General features: G+C 39.8%; 1 protein-coding gene across 1 annotated transcript; it reads right to left on the bottom strand.

Annotated features, from left to right (window-relative positions):
- Window positions 1-403: 403 nt before the first annotated feature.
- On the bottom strand, window positions 404-7,022 carry COXFA4 (cytochrome c oxidase associated subunit FA4). The gene is made up of 4 exons (XM_090287181.1): window positions 6,893-7,022; window positions 5,722-5,810; window positions 4,988-5,048; window positions 404-620 (listed from the first exon to the last, which is right to left on the bottom strand). Exons 1-4 carry the CDS (start codon window positions 6,932-6,934, stop codon window positions 564-566), a joined length of 249 nt encoding a protein of 82 aa, XP_090143307.1. The 5' UTR covers window positions 6,935-7,022; the 3' UTR covers window positions 404-563.
- Between the last annotated feature and the right edge of the window lie 9,320 nt (window positions 7,023-16,342).

The raw sequence follows: 16,342 nt of genomic DNA, 5'->3' as shown, positions 1-16,342 counted from the left end.
GTCCTTGGCCACTAGCTCCATGGTTAGCAGTGATGGACTCAGATCCAACTGAAATCCCAAGCTAGACCACAACAACTGATAGCCTTGAAAATCTTCAGCAAAGAGAATGAATGCCGTGGTAAAAACCATTAACAACTGCACACACTTCGATATTAGTGAGTACCACAAATCCATTTTGCCAACGCCAAAGATGTTTAAATATTCTTCCTGACCATAATTTCCAGTTGCAGTTGTTAATTATGTTCTAGTGAAGTTGTGACATATATAGAGTAAAAGTATCTTATTTAGCAACCTAAGTCTTATTTTCAAATTATACTCAAGAAATTATTTAAATTCTAGTATTTATTTCCTATACCCGTTATAAAATTCTGAACACATTTTCAGCATTAAATAGTGACACATATCAAGTTTCAAACATTTATTAATCAGTGTAAACCCCAACAGAATACACAAACATGATTTCATGCATTAGAAGGGGAAATATTTCCTGGTTAAGTGGAAAATTGTGCGCATGGCTTCTGGAAGACCTTCATTCTAAGCAGCTTTATAGTGAAACATTTCATTTAGAAGTCTGGACCTTCTTTCTTCAGTTTGCTGTAATCTACATTCACTGAGTAGAACTTGGAAAAGAAAAAAAAAATTTTAGATAATCTATCAAATTCACAGAGATGGTACAGAAGTTTTAGAATTATTTTTATTCAGTTTTTACAGTAAAAATTACAGACATGAATTTTTTATTAAGACTGTTTAACAACGTGAAAGCCATTCAAAGAAAGACACCAAAACTCCAGTCCTTTAATAATAATTTTGTAAGGTCAAAATATTCAGTCTACTTCAGAAGAGCAGTGTTAGTGTAATTTGTTAGTCAGAACCTCTAAAAAATTCCTGTTTCACAGTGAATAAGAATTCCTTCTGATACATACTTACAATTTTTAAGTTTTTACTTTCATGTTCACTAAGTATACAGATGAATCTCCAACAGAATAGGAGAATACCAAGAATTATCATCCCTACTTTGGTTAACAAAGGTTTATAAGTTAAACAGGAGAGATTTATAGCAACCAAGATATGCTAGTAATGTGGTAAGGCTTTGTTGCATGGTTTACATAACTTTTTAGACACAAATTGGTTTGCTTTGATGGCTTTCTTCCGCCATCACTTTCCTAACCCAGACTGCATCAATATCAAACTAACACCAGACTACCGCTGGTGCAAAAGCTTTTAAGTAGTGCTATATTTTTGCTTTTAAATGATAATGTATTTAAGTAATACTGTATATTTGGAACTTTCAAATTTTCCAAAAATGTCCTTATATTAAATTTAAATTAATATTAGAAATCTTACGATGATTGCTCAAAAAACTGCCTCTAATTCGCAATAATTATTTTTTAAATGATTCATGTCTTAAACTGGCTCCAGACTGAGGAAACATTAGAATTTGTACATAAGCCCAAATAAAGCTATAACCTTCTGTTTATGCATTGCTGTGCCAAACAACACCAAAGAGACTGTACTATAATTACTTGAAAACAGGAAGGAAGGAAGGAAGGAAGGAAGGAAGGAAGGAAGGAAGGAAGGAAGGAAGGAAGATTAACACTTTCTTCATGGACTTAAGCAAGAAGCTCCTAAGTCTGTATCCATTTCTTCAAGCCCTTTGTTTTCTTTCTCCAAACATACCCTAAGTTTTTTATCTATAACTGAAAAATTCTTATTTGTTTGACTTCTAAAAAATAAAAATAAATTTCAGGTAGGAAAGCTTATCCTTGATATCCTTGAGATACATAGACTTTCATAAACAGAGAAGTATGAATAAGCGCAAAGCAATATTCTCTGTTCTGACAGTATTCTCTTATGAAGTAACTGAACCTAGAAAATGAAACTTAAAAAAACAAAACAAAACAAACAAAAAAAAAACACAAACTGACTGTGCTATCCCTAACACATTAACAAAATACTACGGGAATATTTATAAAAGGAACTACAGGTTATGTATTAAGAAAAAAATAAACATTTGTTGGGTTCTTTTTAATAGGTCCCTGGCACTATAGGCATAATGCTTTGTTTATCTTAGTTAATTAATACCTTGCTCATTTTAACTCTATACAAGAGGCAAATGAAGATCAAGCTGCCAAACACTGAACAAGCAGGATCAAGCCCCTACACCCATGCAGTGTAAAGGTCACAGCATCTTTGCCAGTTTTCTCAAAACTAGTCAGGCTTCTCGTGTAATGCATTTGCTTCTATTTAGTTCCATGTGCCAGTATCGAAATTCTTTGTTGAAGTAATTTTCAAATCTGCTTTATTTTTCAGCTTCCATGTACCCATTCTTTTTCTCAACTTAATGGTGGCTAATTGAAGGTCTTTGAAACAGCAGGGAAGGCATGACATAGTTTGATCTTGATTTGGAGCTTCTATTGGGCTGAGAAGTGTTGCTGGACCTTTGATGCTTAAGTACTATTTCAGTCCCCTCTCTGATTTGTATTAGTTAGCTTTGTAAAGTGGCAAAAAATAACCTCCAAATCTTAGTGGTTTACAAAAACAAACGTTTATTTTTCGTTCACATTACATACCACTTACAAACTGACTCATCCATGTTCTCCTGATTCCTATCCTAGGCTGAATGAGTAATCCTTAACTGTCAACTTTGGTCTCATGACAGACAGAAAAGAACAAGAGGGCAACCACACACTGGTTCAGAACTGCAGCATCACTTCTCCTCACTTATGGTTTGCCAGAGCAGGTCATGTCATCACACCTGATGTCAGTGGGCCAGAAAAACAAATTCTCTTAGGTGAAGGGCAGTGAATGATAGAATAATCTAGTCTACACCTCACTATGGATTCAGAAGCAGCAGTAGGCTTCATTCACTCTATAGACTCACTAGTTTCTGAACTGGCTCCCTTTTATTTCTGCTTGCAAATCATCCAAATCTTCTATAAGCTCATCTCTTGGCAAATACAGCCAAAAGTAAGTCTATTAACATCCTGTTTTCCAAAATCTTTTTCTGTAACAGCTCTCCAGTCATATGGTCCACCTTCTAAGTACATAAGTGACACTATCAAATATTTTGCTATTATATGATTCACAGCTACTCACAGCCCAACCTATGCCATGCATATTAGATTTCTGTTGTAGCAACATTCCATCTCCAAAATTGCACGGCCTCATACTCGCATGTTAATCATTTCCCAGAGCACTGGTAACTGGCTTTAGCATCAGAATCACCAGGGGAGTTGTTTGAACTACACAAACCCAGAACCCCCAGAGACTCCAATATGTTCCTTGGTGGAAGGACCAACACCTGATTTTTGGTTTTCTTTTTTAAACTTTATTGGCTATGAATCCATTTTCACTAGAATGGACTTAATCTAAACAAATTTATGAAGAGAAAAATAAACCACAATGCCTACGATTTCTTTTTGAAGCAAAATTTAACAGAGATCAGATGGCTCATTTCAGCTTCACCAATATATTTTCGTTTCTTGTAGTGAGATCTTCTTAGAGATTTGGAAGCCAAACTATAATCTGAAGGTTGAGTGGAAAGCTTGGAATCAGCAAAAGGTGGTAATTATCTTAAAAACTACTGTTACCAGTAGTGCTAGCACTGATCTCCATCAGGGAGTAATATCTCCTAAGGGGTCCTAGACACACCCTGGTCAGTGCACCTCTTCTTGGAAGTGCTTATGGAAACTGCTATTTCTCTTTTGCCGAAGCAGCCTGTTATAGTGGAAAGTGGGTGGGTGAGTTATATACTTTAAATAGGTAAGCTGTATGGTATATAAATTATACCTTATAAAGCTGCATTTTTTTTGGTTTTGGTTTTTTTGACATTGGAAGGGTTTATCTTTATATACAAAAATTTTACACATTAGGAAGGTTATGCTTGGGGAATCAATAACTGGTCTCAGGTTTTAACAACATGGATGGACCTTGAGAGTGTTATGCTAAGCAAGGAAGTCAGATAGAGAAAGACATATAGTATCACTTATGTGTGAAATCTAAAAACCTGAACTTACAAAAAGAGTAGAATGCGGGTTACTAAGAGGTGGAAGAATTGGGAGGGTGTTGTTTAAGGGTACAAACTGGCAACTAGTAGGTAAGTTCTAGAGACCTAGTCAACTGTATTATAAATTTCAAAGTTGCTAAAAAACTAATCTTAATCTCAATACACAAACAAAAAAATAATTACTGATGTGCTAAAAGTGTTAGTAAAAGCTACTGTAGCAATCATACTGCAATATATCAGTGTATAAAACCAACATGTACAAATTTACACATTGTCAATTGTATCTCAAAAAAATAAATGGTCTCACTCCTTGAAATCATTCTTTAAGAGTAGTTCCACAAACCAACCTTCAGAAAAGATGTTAAAAAATTTATCTACAAGGTTCATGATACAATTTCAGTTTCAACTGACTTTCATTTCTTCCTACTAATCACATGAAATATTTTAATCATACCAAGAAAGAATAGCCGACCAAAACATTTATTATACTAGATCAGTGCTACTCAAAGTGTGGTTCATGGACCAGCAGCATGAGCATCACCTGAAACCTTGCTAGAAATGCAAATTCTCAGTCTCCACAAGAGACCAGCCGAGTCAGAACCTCTTGGGGTGGAGCTGAAGAATCTGAACAAACTCTCCAGTTGATGCCTATGTACAGTGAAGTTTGAGAAAAAACTACACTCAACTAAGATCTATGAAAATGGTAAACAACAGCTATACTATCTCTCCTTTTTCTTTCACCAAATCAGTAGAATTCAGACATTATCTTAATTTCACATCTGGAGTCTAGTCTGTGAATAAAATCCTTAGCAAAAATATTTATTAGAAAAACATGCTATTTTAATTTCATAGAACAGTCTAGCAGCTCTTCAAAATTTTACCTGTACGTTCAATTAAAACAAACAAACAAACAAAAACCCTACTCCATGATAAAATTTATTAAAACACACCTTCCAGCAATTTTCAAACTTTGTAGCTTACCTTGTATTGGTCATTGGGACCCAGCTTGTTCCAGGGTTCTGGGTTATTCTTTCTGTCCCAACTAAAATAAAAACATTATAATTGTTATAGCAATAAAAATGATTTAAAATAGTTCTGTACTTCATAAATAGCGAAAATTTTGAACAGATCAATCTCACTTATTATTAAGTGTAGTGCTGTTTTCATTATAAAGCTGAAAGAGAGGGAAGAGCTATAATAAGCAATCTCATGCAATCAGTCAGAAAAAGTAAACACAGAGGCTCCCTGTCCCTATCCCAGTCACAGGAAACTTTATACTAGGCTATTACTGAAGTTTCCTATTTCATCAATGAAGTGATATGTAGAAAAGTGCATAAAATAACAATGAATTGATCTTTTTTCTTGCCTGATGTCTTCCAACTTCAAAAAAAAAAATGTTATTGTGAAAAAGCAAGAAACATTTACATGTACAAGCAACCCTGATTAATTTTTGTATAAAAAGATTATCTCAATCTTTACATTACAAGATACGTATTAGCAGTTTTACTCTACTGATGAGAAAATGAGTCTCAGACATTTAGATGATTTCATGAACCAGGAAAAGCAAATGGTAATGGCAGACTTGGCACCTGAACTTACTGTATAACTACAAAACTCAGATTCTTTCTATTATTTAATGCTGCCTCCCCAGAAAAACTGTGGCTCCTAAACCAGCTTGATAAACTATCAAAGTTTCAAACGTTTTAAGTACTTACCAGACATCTGGATTGAACAATGCCAGGCGCGTGACATACAGCAGTGCCCCAGTACCTCCAGCTCCAATAAATACAAAGAGGGGGATCAACTAGAACCAAAAACAAAATAGAAAGAATTAAGTCATCTTCAAATACCTAAATACTGATAACAGAAAACCTAAAGTAGTTTCTGCACAGATTCTTAAGTTTCAAACTCCTATTCTTCAATTCTGTCTTAAAATTTTAATAAAGGTAGATCTTACATTGAAGTAATATTTCCTATAACTGTGCTCAAAAGAAAGAAGTAGAATTTCCAAAGGATGTGAAGATGAATTTGATTTAATGTAGAAAAAATATTCAAAATTTATAATTTCCAATATATCGTCTACCTCATCTTTCTAACATTTATGCATCATTCCCATTAAATTTCCCAGCTTCCTTTGAGGCTTGAAAAACAAGCTCTTGGCAAATTACTTAAGCTTGCCTCGATATATACGTTATGAAAAACACAAAATTGAACAAACACACCTGTTTCAAATATTAGTTTTAGGCATAACCTCTGAAAGCATACTGCTGCTACCAATGCTTAACACATAAACAAATGAATTTAAAATAAAGACTGAAAACTCCCTAATTTAGTTTTTAAACCACAGGACATTGACGTGCTGGGGGAAAATGAGAGATACAAAAGAACTTGACTGCAATTAAACTCTGCGCTACCAAACTCCCCTAAAAATATCAAGACGTCAAAACAAACTGAGGATTCCAAGATCACAGACCCTCCTACTTGCCACAAGGCCTGGTGGTTCAACACAGTGTCCTTAACAGACAGCACACAAAAAAGGGGTAACCCAAGCTTTACTTGTCTCTAACCCACACAACGCACAACCATCCCTTTTCCGAGGAACCTGCAAGACGGCAAAGCCACCAGATTCTTCCACCATTCACTAGTTTATTTTTCTTTTCCTCGAACATACTCCCACCTTCAGCCGGCCAGCTCAAACCCCACAAGGCACGGCCTGGAAGGTCAGAGCTCAAGGGCCTAGAGCAACAGCCGACAGGACAAAATGAGGCCACGTCCAGCCTCAAGGAATGAACTGCTAAGTGGCTGTGAAAGAGGAAGCTCCCAAGGGACGGAAGCAGCCGCAGTTGCACACAGGATGGCCCATTGGGAAACGGGTCACGAACTTACGCTGGGATGCTTCTTGGCCTGACTGAGGACCTGACGCAGCATGGTCGCGGCAAAGCGTCCAGAAGAAGAGAAAAATAAAACTGCGCTTCCCGCAGCAGGTTGCCAGTGCACCGAGAATCAGCGGACGTCCAAAGTCACCCAGGACCTCCTACCTGAAGGACCCCTGGCTCGGAAGGCACCCTGCGGCAGTAGGGCCTAGATGCGGCTGTCCATAACAGTGCCTGCTTCCCCCGGCGCCTCACGCGTCTGCTCTAACCTAACCAGACCTTTCGCGTTCATTCCAAGGAAACGTTCTTATTCCTGTGCAGTGTATATTCCCGACGGGTAATTTTTTCCGTCAAAAATGGAACACTTGTGTGGACTAGCCAGGCACTGTCTCAGGAGGCCAAGCGTGGAGGGATGGAGGCGGGCGCGCGCACTCCACCAGCCCGGTCCTTTCCGTAGGCGCCCGCCGGCAGGTCCGCGCGCCAAGACGCTGGGGGCGCGCGTGCACGGCGCGCGCCGGCCGGCCCTGACAGCCGCAGAGGGAGCACAGCGACGCCTGGGACAGCTGCGCGCCGGCTGCTTGCAGGGCAGGTCGAGTCTCTTGCTGCTAAGGTCAGCGACTGCGGTTTGAGAAGACTGCAGCTGCTTCCTGTCTGAGACTGTTGCTTACGGGCAGAGGTTAAAAACTAGTAAATGCCTTAAAGAAGACAGTAGTTCTGCCAATGTGATCTCTAAAACCCTCAGGCCCTGAACCTCAATTGAATGTTCAACGCCACAAAGACATTTGCGGCACTGCCCTCTCCCTGGACTTAAAATTGCATTCTTAAAATGTGTTTTCAATGATTACATCCCTACACATCTTTTCTAATACCCTAGTACAGTTTTCATCTCTCCCCTCAAAGCCTTCTATAGGTCAAATTTTAGGGGGCGCTAGGGGGCATCTGAACTTAAAATCTTAATGAAAGAATCACACAAGTAACTGGGTCTGAGAAGAGGAGGAAAGGCTCCTTGGAAGAAGTAACGTTAGACTTGAAGGAGAATGCACATTAACCGACTGAAAGCGGAGGATGCAGGTGTACAGAATAGAGGTAGTAAGTGATAGGGTCTGAATCGAGAGAGACCTTTTGAGGAGCCGAGGGAGGTCTGGTAGGGCTGGAACTTGAAGAGGTAGAGCAAGACGGGCATCAGATCTGATGAGCCAGTGACCATTTACATACACTTCGTGGGTCTTCTGCTGGGAGAATTGGGATCTTAAGCAAAGCAAGATACGGTGGTTTGGAATGCTTGCTTTGTGAAGAATGGATTAGAGATGAGCCTGAAAGGGGAGGGGCTGGTCAATGAGCCATTGCAATAGTCCGTATCTGAGATAGGAAAGCAATAATGAAGACAAGATTCCAGAGGTATTTAGGAGGTAGCACCAACAGGACTTGATGGGTAGAATACGGGGTAGTGAGAAGACGAAAGAATCTAGGATACTTTCTGCAGAGGCTCAGTTTTTGACCCTCTGCGTGGATGTTAATGCCAACTATTAAATAAGGAACAATAGAGAATGATGGATGCTTAATGTAAAATTCAAGTGTATTTATATAGGGCAGAAGAGTAATCTGGGTAGAGAATATATTTAGGACTCAGTTTATTGATAGGAATTGAAGCCATATGACTGAGTGAGATTGTTTAGGGAGAGAAGGTAGAGTGACAGGAGAGGTAAAGGACATGGAGCTGAGGAATTCCAACATTCAATGCTCAGGAGAAATATGGCCAGCGAGGTAGGAAAAGAAAAAGATAAATGGTTATTATTAAGATGATGTGTCATGAAGCTTAGGAAGACTAGTGTCTTCTTCATTCATTCAATAAATCTTTACCAAACACCTACTCTGTACCAAGCACAGTACTAGGTAGATATCAAGGCCTGAGAAAATTGTTCTTCCTTAAAGGAGTTTCCATGAAAGTTGAAAAGGCAAACTATAAACAAGCAATTAAGATCAGTATAGAGAGTGATAACCCAATAAAATAGAATAATGAGACAGAAGGACTAGGGAGAGTGGAGGAAAGAAGGTTACGTTAGTGAAAACAGACAAGGAAGGTCCATCTAAGGAGGTAATATTTGAGCTGAATCCTACATGAAAAGAAGGAAGTGAAACCGGAAAAGCTGGTGCCTGTCACCTACCAGACCCAATAAGGAAAGACAGGGATTGAATCTTTATGGCTGCTTTATTCAGATGGTTGAGGATCTGAGAAGACAGTGGGTTTGTACCCTAACAGACTGTCTTAAATTCCATTATTAACGGACCCTTTTTATAAGAAAAATAAAAGTGTAGGCAAGGGGGTTGGAATTCAGGGAAAAGGTTAATCAGATAAAAGCTTCAGCATTCTTTCATCTGTGTCCTGGGTAGTGGCCCTTGTACCCTGCGCAGTGGTCCTTGTGCCCTGGATGGTGGCGGTCACCTCACCCTGGAGTACAATGGCTCAGATACCGTCTTGACTGCTTGCTGTCTGTCCTCCTGAGGCACAAAGGTGGGACTGCTTATGGTCTCCTGGATTCAGGATGGGTCATGCCTCTGTTACAGAAACAGGGGTGTCCAAAAACAAACCCCAGAGTTTGAGGCTGGGGGATGGGGAAAAGGAAGCAGCTTTTAAGACGTGTTTGCATGCCTGGGGCTAGTTGCTAGTGTCTTTGTTATGCAAAATGGCTTTGATACTTTCAAGGCCCAAGAAGATGGGAGGAGTCTTGAACTGTGGGATGGTACGGAAGGAGCCTACTGAGCCTGTATAGGGTTCTGTGAATGGTCAGAACTGGTTGCAACACCCACTGCGTCAGAGTTCACAGTCAGGGATATATAAGCAGCTGCGGCCATTTTAGCTGGGACTCGCTCGCGCTCTCTCTCTTTCTCTCTCGCCCCCTCCATGCGGCTTGGTGAAGGGACCTTCTCCATTCGGATTAAAGAAGCTGAGTTCTCCATGTAGTTTTGAGAGGGCTCTCCAGGCCGCTTTAAGAGGCTCTCGCCATGCGGTTTTGAGAAGGAGAGGAGATCCATGCGGTTTGCAGGAAGAAGGCAATTTGCAAGGAGGCTGAGAATCCAGGCGGTTCTGCATTAAGAGCTGGAGGGCACCACAGCACAGAAAGGACTTCCCCAATCAGATCTGAGTGATTGGCAGCTACTGGTAAAGCTGAACTGTGCCTAGGAAGTAGGGAAATGGTGTTTCCAACTTTTCTAAGGCTGGCCTGGTTTGGAAGGGGGAGGCAGAACTATGTGTTTGTGGGTATTTTGAAGAACATAAGACTCAACGGCAGAAATCCGCAAATAATCTAAATCTATATAACTGTTAAATAAACAGTTCTTTTTCTTTTCACTAAACTCTGGTATTGAGTTATAATTCTGGCGGCGGGCAATCGGGCCCCTAACTAAACAGCCTGTGGGTTCTGTTTCAATCGGAGCAGCCCAGGGGTTCTGTTACACCTCCAGTTCCTGAAACAATAGCATTTTACACACATTGATTACTAAGCTTATTAGCTATTACCTGAAACTAAAATTTTCGAACATTTGAGTTCCCCATCAGAGGTAACCTGGTGAAGATCTGGGGGAAGGACATTTCAATTGTGAAGAGGAAAAAAAAAAAATGCTCAAGGGAGGCCAGTGTGGCTGATCCATAACAAAAAAGAGAAGAAGAAAATGATATCAGAGAGATTATAAAGGCCTCTCTGACATTGACCTTAGACTTCGTCGGCAGCCGTCCGTCTCGAGAGACGATGGTGTAGCTTCTTAAGAGTCTATCTGCACCGCTGAGAATGGTTGTGCAGTCCGACTCGGGAGTGACACGGTATCTGTCTCCTCCCGTGTTGAATCGACATCTTGCGATGACGCTGGGGTGTCCTCTCCAGTGAAGCTGAAGCTACAGAGCCTGGGCAGGGTGATATGGAGGGTCTGCTGTTGCCCATGCAGCAGACCCCCCCTCTCTTCGCAGCTGAAGGGTCCAAGGGAAAGACGGAGTCAATACAGCTTGGCCTCAGGTGCGCCGCAGGAGTTGCCGGTGTTGACTACAACGTCAAACCGCCTTAGGGACTCTGGCTCCGGATTTTCTGTCGGGGTTTACTCCCTTAGCCTTTCCCCTGAAGAGGTATGCTGCAAGGCAGCGGAGGTTTTTTGGAGTCAGAATTTTCCTTCTCTGATGTACCCTGACTGGAAGATCGAACCAGCGACACTTAGCTCGCAGGCCGACGCTCAATCTTAACCTTAACCAAACCCCATAACCTCCCTCGTCAGATCTTTCTTTCTAAACACACTAACCTGCCCTCCACAAGAGGGATTACTGTAGCCCTTCCCCTGCCAGCTTCCCTTGCTTGCTTGTATCCTTTCTGCCTCCACTGACAACTCCAAATTCTCAATTAATAAGGATAGGTACTGCACCCAACTGGCTATGTTTTAAAAAATTAAGTACAAAAATCATGGAAAATATTTAAAAGTGACTATAGACACCTAATAGGAGTAAGCACAGGTAGGATTTCAGCAAGTAAATTAGAAGAGGCTATTTTATTTTTAATGATAACAGTTGATAACAAAATAAAGAATGCCACTGTGAGAAATGCTCACAATAAAACACCAGGACACAGGACTTGAACAGCAAAGCGAGGTGTTTATTCATGAGTCTGCAGAGTCAGGCGCACCACCAGCCAGGAGAATGTGCGCTCAAAGTAGACAAAGAAAACTGGTTTCATACTGACATGATTAGCTCCCCGTCCCTAACGGATTAGCTCACCCTCTCCTCTCCTTCTCCCCCAGTTTCTCCATTATTGGTTAATCCAGGTTCACAATCTAACGCGATTAACTACTTAACTCAGGGTGTGATTAAGGGTAATCTAGTTATAGCTCTGTCTCCAACTTATTTGCAAAGTTATCTAGCTATACCTTCCCATTTCTCTGTTTGGTGACAACAATCTTTCTCCTTTTGATCCCAGAGATATGAGTGAGGAGCTTCGGAATGTCATTTCCTCGCCCCTTTTCCATGATTCATCTGTTCATTATCTCCTACTGGTTTGAGAGTCATTGGCTTGCTCCTTATCCCTAACACCATTGTTAATAAAAAAGTAAAACCCAGTGCTGGTCGGGCAAGGTAGATAGTGCAGTTGGTTAGAGCATTGTTCAGAAATGTCAAGACTGTGGGTTTGTTACCTAGTCAGGGCACATACAAGCAACCAGACATACATAAATAAATGGAACAACAAATCTCTATCTCTCTCTCCCTCCTTTCTAAAATCAATAAATAGAATTAAGAAAAAAAAAACCTGATGTTAATGATCCATTCAAGAATGTATCCATCACATTGTTAGAAACAAGGACATAGTGACTCCCAAACCAGTAAAAAGTCATTAGTAACAAAGGGCAAATGTAATTAAAGGGTCCTAAGGGCAAATGTAATTAGAGGGTCTCTGAGAAGGGAGCTGACAGCACTGGCATATCTACAACTCACAATAGGGGCATTTAGATAACCGTGTTAGATTGTAAGTTAGATTGTAACTCCGGAGTAACCAGTCATGGAGAAACGGGGAAGAAGGAGAGGGGAGGGGGAGCTAATCGCTCTCACTTTAGGGCAAGGAAGATAATCACTTTAGGGTGGCAATTTTAGGGTGGAGAAGATAATCACTTTAGGGTGGCAATTTCAGGGTGGAAAAGATAATCACTTTAGGGTGGCAATTTCAGGGTGGGGAAGCTAAGACTATAAAACCAGTTTCCTTTGTCTACTTGGCCCGCACATTCTCCTGGCTGTGAGGGTGCGCCCGGCTCTGCAGACTCGTGAATAAAGGCCTCGTTTTACTGCTCAAGTCCTGTGTCCCAGTTTTTATTGTGAGCGTTTCTCACGACATTTTTGTTGAAACATTTCAATAAATTAAGGTGTCTCAGTAAATCCTCTCAACTGAATAATTTGGAAGTCAGATAAAGGCGTGGCTCTCTCACTAAAGCCTGATAGGATCAAAGTGACTGAAATTAAATCTAGAGAAAGAGCTATCTCTGAAAATAATTATATGACCTTTGATGGATGGAGCTTACTGGAATCAAATGGAAGAGAAGCAAACTGGGTACTGCTGAGAGAAACATCAGCCTTGGGATCAAGTGTCTGTGACAGTTTGAGATTTGTAATGGCACTTGGACTTACCAATCACCTGGAGATAAGAAGCAGGTTGAGAGATCTGTTCATCTTCAAGGAAGGCCTATTCTACAATATCCTCTTTATTGGATCTAAAACAAGACTTCCCAGAAAGGGAGACAGGAGCCACGGGGAAGAATGAACTAGAACTAATACCCAGATAACAATATCTGGGCCTAATCAAGGAATATTCCACATTTTCAATCAGCAGTGATTTCTACCTTGTGAGATTTTTCAGGACCAGTGTGTGCCTCCCATTCTTCCTCTTTCTGAATAGGATCAGTCATTGTAGCTATCCAATTCCTGTTCTGCCACTGCATTTTGCATGTTCTGAGGCAAATAACTTGACTGTGTTACTTCACAGGTCTCCAAACCAAAAGGAAACATATCCGGAACAAACACAGAGACTACACATTGTTCAGGGATCATGGGCTTTGAGCTGGCAATAATTATACTATAGGACTTTTAGGTTAATTCCCTTGGTGAGGAAGGTAAGTATATCTTGAAACAGGAAAAGAGAAAGATTGAAATAATTGCAATCAGAAGGGCAGACTGCCCTGGCCCCTGACAAGTGTGGTCAGTGGGTTGGAATGTCATCCCATAGACTGAGAGGTCTCGGGTTTGATTCCCAATCAGGGCACATGCCCAGACTGCAGGTTCTATCTCTGGTCAAGATGGCAACCAATCAATGTTTTTCTGTCTCTGTCTCTGTCTCTGTCTCACTCTCTCTTTCCTACCTCTCTCTCTTAAAAAAAAGCAGTGAAAAGATGTCCTCAGGTGAGGATAAAAAAGGGACAAACTGTGGTAGATTGTCTTTTTACTCATAATATTTAATGTCCTTACTGGAAAAAGGTTATATTTTATAAACCCTGTTTATACCATGTTTAGCCAGATGACCTGATTGGGGAAATAAGGATACAAAAGTAAAATGACTGATACTACAGGAAAAAAAGACTGTGGACTTTTGAAGAACTTAATGATGAAGACTATGATCCTTGCAGAATGATTAGGCCAAAAAAAAAAAAAAGAGGGAAAACGTGTACTCCATATATATGAAATAGCCTGAACAAAGCAGAAGAAATAAAAGTTCATAGTGTAAGTGCATAATGTGTAGAATGAATTGAGATGTTAGGGTAATGAGAGCTTAGGTTGCATAGGAGGGTATTGTAGAAAATGAAATGGAAAAGGTTAACCCAAATTTTTAAGAATATTATATTTGGAACTATTGTTTTCACAGTGATGACTCATAAAAAGTTTTGTACCTAAACATGGGGTAAAACAACCACAGGGCACAATATCTTAAATGAATAGGAGCTGTTTTCTATCACCCCACTCTTGAGACTTGTACCTTCTGGATTTCTTGTTCCTTAGCTTGATTTAATTTTGTTAACAATTTTAAAATACAAAAAGAAAGTATAAATATTAGTTGTCTGAATTAAATATAACTTGTATGGTGAAGAGCTCTAAAAAATCTAGGCAGTATATCAATAGGACCCCCCAAATGATCTCTTTTGCATAGTTTCTCTGAATATACAAGATTAAAAAATTCTGGAAGCTGTAATGCTTATATGCTATTAATGTGTGACAGTAAAGAAATGGGTTTTTTAGAAAGAAATGACTTGGTAAGTGAGCCATGGAGTACAATTATATTAATGCAAATTGAAGGCAGAATCTTATATTTTTTACTCTGTTTGCATTTAGGCATTTAATTATTTTTTCTAGCAAGTAACTTGACAAGTGGAGTTGTTTTTCTGATAATACAAATACAAATTATACCTTCACTTGTTAATAAAGATTCTGCAACTATCCTTAATCTAAAAATAAATATGTTCTTCCATTAGTATTATGGTTACTTAGCATAAATTGTATTTAATTATAAAATTTCATTAGAAAAATGAAAACATATTTTTTCCTGTGAAACTTTACTTCCCTATTATAAATTTCAAAGCTTCATATGCTCTCATCAGTTTAAATACCTGTGCAAATTTAATGAATACTAAAAAGTAAAGAAACTAGCAATTTGAAATAAGTACTTCTTGTTGCTGGAAACTTATAGCTAAATGGTATTTTAGAAAAACTGTATTTACAGTTTTTAATTATTATACCATATACCTAAATCATCAAGTTATAGCTTTTTTAGAAAAACTATGTTCTATTACTCCTCTATGTTGCCATTTATTATCTGCGATTTCTATCTTTTCTATGAATCCATCCATTCGGTCATTACTTACTGGCTGGTTTGGCTCAGTGGATTGAGCGTCGGCCTGCGAGCTAAGTGTCGCTGGTTCGATCTTCCAGTCAGGGCACATCAGAGAAGGAAAACTCTGACTCCAAAAAACCTCCGCTGCCTTGCGGCATACCTCTTCAGGGGAAAGGCTAAGGGAGTAAACCCCGACAGAAAATCCGGAGCCGGAGTCCCTAAGGCGGTTTGACGTTGTAGTCAACACCGGCAACTCCTGCGGCGCACCTGAAGCCAAGCTGTATTGACTCCGTCTTTCCCTTGGACCCTTCAGCTGCGAAGAGAGGGGGGGTCTGCTGCATGGGCAACAGCAGACCCTCCATATCACCCTGCCCAGGCTCTGTAGCTTCAGCTCTTAAGAAGCTACACCATCGTCTCTCGAGACGGACGGCTGCCGACGACGACGACGACGACGGTCATTACTTATTAATGTGTTCATTTATTAAACATATATTAAGTGCCTACTATGTATTGATCAACATACTGAGTGTTTAGGATAAGAAAAACAATACCCTGCTGTCTTTCTTTAACACCCTGTAGTCTAGAGGGGCTGGGGCTATAATTATAAAGCTTTATGATATGTGCTACAATAAACATAGATACATGGCTTAGGTTACTGGGTGTATAGTATCCATACCAAGATCAAGAATATGATTTTATTTTTGGAATGTTGAGTCTAGGATACTTATGAAATATCCAATTAGAGATACTCTGAATACGACAGAAACATCACTCAAGATTTAAGTTTGTTCTGGGGAAGTACAATTTAAAAGGAAAGGGCATTTTGGTGAGCTTGTCTACAAAGAATGTGTAAGAAGGAAAGTGTAAGGAGAGAAGAGGGTCAATGTTAAAACCCTAGAGAACATGATGAAAATGAGGACCAGGCCAGGAGGGAGGGGTCAGAACACAAAAATTATAGTAAGTCAGAGATGTAGGAAGATATATCAGTCAGGGTTCAATAAGAGAGACAGAACTTCCCAGATATATAAATATATAATAACGGATTTATCACAAGGAATTGGCATTACGCAGTTGTGAAGCAGTGTTTCTTATTGCAACCTGATGTCAGCAGGAAGGCAGTCAGT

This window comes from Furipterus horrens, unplaced genomic scaffold (genome assembly GCF_987537825.1).
Source record: "Furipterus horrens unplaced genomic scaffold, mFurHor1.1.pri manual_scaffold_9, whole genome shotgun sequence".
Classification (NCBI taxonomy): domain Eukaryota; kingdom Metazoa; phylum Chordata; class Mammalia; order Chiroptera; family Furipteridae; genus Furipterus; species Furipterus horrens.
The sequence above is the reverse complement of the archived record's forward strand: the minus strand, read 5'-3'. Positions and strand labels throughout refer to the sequence as shown.